At 37.4% G+C, this 5,744-nt stretch overlaps 2 protein-coding genes across 6 annotated transcripts in view; one reads left to right on the top strand and one right to left on the bottom strand.

Moving 5' to 3' along the window:
- The window catches only part of LOC128256765 (zinc finger protein 33A), a 181,192-nt gene that overhangs the window by 162,663 nt on the left and 12,785 nt on the right, over positions 1–5,744 (top strand). The gene's annotated exons all lie outside the window — the stretch shown is intronic.
- On the bottom strand, positions 947–5,266 carry LOC128256766 (lysophosphatidylserine lipase ABHD12). 5 transcript variants are annotated; one of them, XM_052987368.1, is made up of 6 exons: positions 5,125–5,266; positions 4,756–4,838; positions 4,412–4,445; positions 3,314–3,521; positions 2,855–2,973; positions 947–2,127 (listed from the first exon to the last, which is right to left on the bottom strand). In XM_052987368.1, exons 4-6 carry the CDS (start codon positions 3,397–3,399, stop codon positions 1,097–1,099), a joined length of 1,236 nt encoding a protein of 411 aa, XP_052843328.1. In that variant the 5' UTR covers positions 3,400–3,521; positions 4,412–4,445; positions 4,756–4,838; positions 5,125–5,266; the 3' UTR covers positions 947–1,096. The 5 variants fall into 5 exon arrangements, with proteins under 5 accessions (XP_052843328.1, XP_052843331.1, XP_052843329.1 ...); XM_052987371.1 differs by lacking the exon at positions 3,314–3,521; XM_052987369.1 differs by lacking the exon at positions 4,756–4,838 and having other exon boundaries at positions 5,125–5,259.

Genomic DNA, 5,744 nt, shown 5'->3' with positions numbered 1-5,744 from the left:
GTGACCGCGGTAGTAGCGATAAAAAATACCATACTGTCAAAAAATAAATACCGCTTTACACAAACTCAAGAAATACCAGTTATATACCGCGTTCAGCGGATAAAGATGACCTCGGATCAGTGAAGGAGAACTAATCACTGATCATTCACCATAACCACGAGCTTAAATATTACAGCGCACCTCGAGGAATTTTTGCAAAAATGAACCAGTAAACTTTGCCAAACCAAAATTGTTTACCCTTTCAGCTATTGCAAAAGTTTAATGTTCTTTAAAACAACTAAATTTCCATATTATATATCTAATAATTTTAACCGTTATTCTAAATTATTTAACCATTTCTATTGACAAATGAATTAAAAAAGAATTGAAAAAGAAACATGTGATAAAATTTTGTCATTTATTTCGTTTATTCAAATTAAAACCGTAATTCTGGAAAAAGAAACCGTTATCCCAAAGAATAAAAAAAAAATTTTAAACAGCTAAGTTGTACTTTTTGTTAATTTTTTCCCGATTGTTCTAATCAAAGTTATATGATAAAGTCGATAAAGTCGATATGTACATATATAAAAATATGTACAATAGTTGTATATTTGCAGAAGAAATTTGATCAGAGTCTTACTCCGTTTTAAATAACTCTTGAAGTGCGGTGGGCCAAAGACGTCGTTTAGTTTTTATAATTGTTTATTATTTTCCTACTAAGAGCATTGTGTTTTTAAAATAAAGGCCTTTCGTTCAAGAATAAAAAAAAATGTATTATTCCAATTTCTTTTATGAATGACCAACTATCGGGTTAAAGACTTTTTGAGCACGGATTTTTTCGTGGGTATATCTAAACCTTTGTAAAAAAAGAATTCTTCTCTTAGCTCCATAGCTCCACTTGTGTGTTTAATTTTCCTATTGGGTAAATAAAAATACAAACGCCACCCTTTCTTAAAATAAAACATCGTTTTTTCCGTGTTCCTTAGACTTCTTTAATTTGTTTGCACAGGGCGGAAATTTTGGAACGTGTCAGAGTGATGGCGGTAAAAAACTAAATTAGAATATTCGTCTAATACATAAATTAATACGGGCTAGAGGAGAAGCCCGGTGATAGCGTCTAGAAGACGGCATTCCGGTAGCTTTCCACAAACCTTTGGATGAGCCCCGGCAACTCAGGCGCCCGGCAGAGGTATTTGTGTCCATACTTTAGGCTTGCTCCGAATCGATGGAACTCCACGGGTCCCCAAGAGCGACTTCTTCCATCCAAAGCGATCCTGTACAGCCGATAGCCCAGCAGAAACGGCACCACAACATCGTCCTCCGCATGGATGATCATGATGGGTTGATGGAACTCTTGGACGTGAACATCCGACTCGAATCTCAGCCTGTTGGTGTACATCGGCCTTGAGATGGTGAAATCGAACCAAGGCAGGTGCCTAAAGAGCTTGGCGAAGGGATGCAGACGTATCTCATCCCTGATATTTGTGAATGGGCTTTCGAGGATAACTCCCCGAGGAGCCCTCTCCCTTAAACTGGCTAGTTTAGCACACAGATGCGTGGCCACTCCGGTGCCCAGGGAATGACCCCATACCACTACCGGATTCGATGTGGTGTTGGCTATATATTCAAACACCATCATGGCATCGCGCACAATGCCTTCCTCCGTGGGTGGCACAGGATCGGAGTCCCCATAGCCTCTGTAATCGAAGGAAAACACGTGGTAGTTGAGCTTCCTCAGCAGTTTGTACACCTCCGATCGGTGGCCACTGCCTCGACTGGCTGTGTTCCCGTGCAGATACAGCACCACTGTGCCACCTGGCATCCGCAATAATCGCTCGTAGAAGAGCTGCTCGTTTTCGGGCACCACAGCGGGAAATTCAGACCGAATGGCCGGCGCCAACTCTTTCAGCTCCTGTTCGTTGCCAGGTGCGGGTTCCAGGTGCTGATCCAGGTCATGATCTACTTCCTCCTCAACGCGTAGTTCGCGCTTAAAGCGACGCACTGCATTGCTGGGGAGAACATGCCAAACACCAACCCGCACACCATCCTCGTCCTGATCGTGATCCTTGACGGTGATGTAGAAGTTTCGAGTTGCGTACAGTCCTACGCTCTCCGGCTTGGTGAGATCAAGTCCTTTGGGGTACTTAACTAAAATGGTAGGGGATGCACTTGATTAAAATTAAAATAAGCATCAGATATACGGAAAATGACTGAACATTGTATTATATTCAGTGTTGGGGTGTACCTAGATACTTGAACCTAGATAACGTTTTATGATACCTTATACCTTACCTAGGTACAAAAATGTGAGACTACCTTTAACCTTACCTAGGTAAAGATTATTATTTATCTTAAAAATTTACCTAACCTAGATACTTGACAAATTGAGTATCTATTTCTTACCTAGGTACTTATTTTCTTAAATACCTCGTACCGTACCTAGATACAAAAAACTAGTACCTTTCCCAACACTGATTATATGTAGCCAAAGAGAAAAAAGTTTCATATAATATTGTATCTATAACTATTCTTTTATTGGAAAATAAATCTTTTGGGAAATTTTACTTAATGAATTGGTTTAACTTCTAAAAACAGGTGTTTTTTAATTTAACAAGTTTTAAATTATGTGTCTAAAAGTCTACAAACATATATAATTAGACTAAGTTGGAAACCTTGGATCTTTTAACGGGTTTTTAATGCCGTTCTGACTTATACATGAGTTTTAAATACGTTTGTGATGCTTAATAACTCGCGTCTTGATTTGTTATTTAGGTTAATTAAATCATAAAATGTGTGTCTACGAAACTGAGGAATCTAGCAGTCAATCAGCTATTTTCGAATGTTACTAAGTCATTTAACTTTCTAGTGTACTTACTGAATGTGAGGAACAGGATTCCGCGTTGGAGCGTCACCGAGTACCGAAAAATTAGCGGCAGAACCACAAAGATAAGGAAGAAGATCAGTAGACACGCTTGCAGAGATCGGAATCCAACCCTACGAAAAATGTCAATGGGTGAAATGTGAAAGCGGAGTAGTTCGGTGAGGGGGTGGTAATAACTATACCTTAAAGTGAGTGAGAACACAATATGGAAAACGAGTGAGCTATGGCAAGAGTGGTCGTGAGGGATTGGGGACAAATGAATATATATACATTCGGATAGTAAGCAAAGCAGTTATATACGAAAAAGCGGGAACGGAACAGAGCCGGCGATATTCGCGAAAGAAATGTCGATGTCACGATGTTTCGATTAAAAATCAGAAGAATGGGTTTTAAGTTATATCTACATAAGTAGTTAAACAAGCGCACAACTTCGAATCGAGCGTGGATACTTACAGACCAGTTAGCCAACTAAGTAGGATCGTTCCGGGAATGAGTGTGGCAAAGAAAACGGATCTTAGGCAATTATGAAGCTCGTACATTGCGATTGATTTACGTCCGTTCGGTTTACTGCTTAATGTGTATATAGTTAGCGATATTTCGTTCTATTGGGAAAGCGATTTAACACTGATTGTTACTGATTTTGTGCGTTTTTTGTGCGGAGCTTTCCCGGGCGAAAAGAGAGATAAACAAATTACTTGGTTAATTCAGATAGTTTTGTTTTTTTTTTTAAGTTTGCTGGGGAAACATCAGACTGGACTCATGCAACACCGAACCGGGCCCGAGAAATTTTCCTCCGGGGAGCGACCTTTGCACCAGAGGGGTTAAACGCTGACAAAGTGGCGATTTTGGTGAGTGGTTAGGTGATCGGATGACTACGAATGTACTAGCACTAGGGTGGTTCTTCTTAAATAGACGGAAAAATAATTTCGGTATATATACATAATATTAAAAGCAAATCTTTATAACAATTAAAATAAAATTGTTTGATCTTAATGGATTGGTAAATGGGTAGAATTTCTTAAAAAAAAATGTTACTAGGTTAAAGTAAATTTCTTAATCATGTTTTTAACATTTTTTTAAATAAACTTTTACTTTTAAATCTAATGAGCTTTTATGATTTTTTATACAAACGATTTTTAATACAAACAAATTCGATTGAGTAAGCAGAGATAAGGCAAAACAAAATGTTAGTTTTGTTATCACTAAACTTGGATTTTTATTGCAAAAAACGTTGTTCACGGCCTATAATCTATCCCGTCGTACCGTTTTTAATAATTTTAAGGTTTCCAAAGATCACTTTCGCCTGTCCCTGAATCACTTTCAATTAAATCGGGCCACCTTACTGGACATTGAGCACTGCGGTAATGATAATGGCGGTATAATGATTTCAGATATGAGCGCGCTACTCGAGCGTGACTAATACTTGGCCACCCATAACTTTTCTGGGGGAGTTCAGAAGCGAAACTACGGAAGCGGATTCATCGGGTTGTCGCTTGATCGGGATCGGGGAAAACATACATATATAAGGAATCACAACACACAAACACACACCTTTTAAGTTGTCGCCGGCGCGTGAAGAGCATAACTGCAAAGAGTGAACAAAAGATAGAGAGTATTAATGAATCGGTCATGAAAAGGTGACAAATCAAAAGAACCGCCAAAAAGCGCAAGAGTGATCGGTTATCGCCCATTGTCTATCGAGCGATACCGCTTCCTGTTTACAAATTTTAATCACAATTTCTTTATTTAAACTTTAAATGCTGGATAAAAGCGTTGAGCTTTGGTCAACGTTTTTTACAAACTGATGGCTTGCAAAGTTGGCGATTATTGTCCAGCAACAAATGCAACAATGCACTTGGGGCCAATTAACGAATAAATTGGCAAATTACTCTTACTTGAAAAGAGAGCTTCTGGTCGTCAGGTGAATTAAAGCTTAGAAACAAGATCGGAAGTCTCTCTACACCAATAGCATGATGACCTATAAATATATATATTATAGAAAACAGTATTAAAAATCAGGTGGGCGTGGCAGGGGGAGATAGCTGTTATTACAGAGCGATTCCTAGAAAAATGTGTATAGGAGGAAGGTAAATTAATTAAGTGAAAAACTACTTGGGCCACCTCCTAAACTCGAAATGGCCTAATCTCATTAACCCTTTAATGTTCACCCACAAACAACACCTTTTAACTGGTCTATCCATTTTTTTATGTAATTGGTTTTGGTTTGCTTTGAAAGAAAAACACAATTTTCAAACCCAGCTTACCAATCACGCGCCAGCAACTTTTTCACTTTTTGGAACGGAAAAACTTTGGAAATCGTTTATATAGCTCTTTTAACGAGCAGTTAATGGTAATTTAATATTTTCTGCCGAACAGCTGTCAATGTTGTTATTGACTATCGATGGCTGCTAGAGATGGGCAAAGTGATAGCTCTCACCATCGCTCTCACGATAGCTTTTTTATTTGCATTTTGGTGAAGGTTTTTTATTTCTAATTTATTTTGATTTATCTGGTTGGTAATAAAGATATCGTTTTAAAATATTATACTTCGATTTAATTTTTTTAATTATTATGGAAATCCTATTACTTTTAATATTAAGAAAATTATTGTAGAGGTCTTAAATTTTGTCAAACTCTTTCCTCTAAGCGTTGTCGAAATCTGTGTGTTATTTAAAAGTAAATTATTTATATATGTATGTTTATGTTCATATATCGCTTTAAGCAAGAAAATTATCATTCATGTGTTCTTTTATATATTTTGAAAAAATATATAAAATTATTTTTGGGGGCTCAAACTGGATTCTTTGCTTTAAGGACAAAAGCTTTTAAAAATTTTTATTAACTTTAGGCCTTGTTATTACAATTTTTTTAAGTGTAAAAAATT

The sequence above is a fragment of the Drosophila gunungcola genome, assembly GCF_025200985.1.
Source record: "Drosophila gunungcola strain Sukarami chromosome 2R unlocalized genomic scaffold, Dgunungcola_SK_2 000027F, whole genome shotgun sequence".
In the NCBI taxonomy this organism is placed as follows: Eukaryota; Metazoa; Arthropoda; class Insecta; order Diptera; family Drosophilidae; genus Drosophila; species Drosophila gunungcola.
Note: the sequence above shows the minus strand (reverse complement) of the source record. Positions and strands in the feature narration are given on the sequence as shown.

What these genes read in the sequence shown, in the direction of transcription:
- LOC128256766 (XM_052987368.1), bottom strand. Translation starts at nt 3,399, where the DNA reads ATGTACGAGCTTCATAATTGCCTAAGATCCGTTTTCTTTGCCACACTC. An exon ending in CTTAGTTGGCTAACTGGTCT is followed by an intron (nt 2,974 to 3,313) that starts GTAAGTATCCAC and finishes CATTTTTCGTAG; the next exon opens with GGTTGGATTCCGATCTCTGC. An exon ending in AATCCTGTTCCTCACATTCA is followed by an intron (nt 2,128 to 2,854) that starts GTAAGTACACTA and finishes CTACCATTTTAG; the next exon opens with TTAAGTACCCCAAAGGACTT.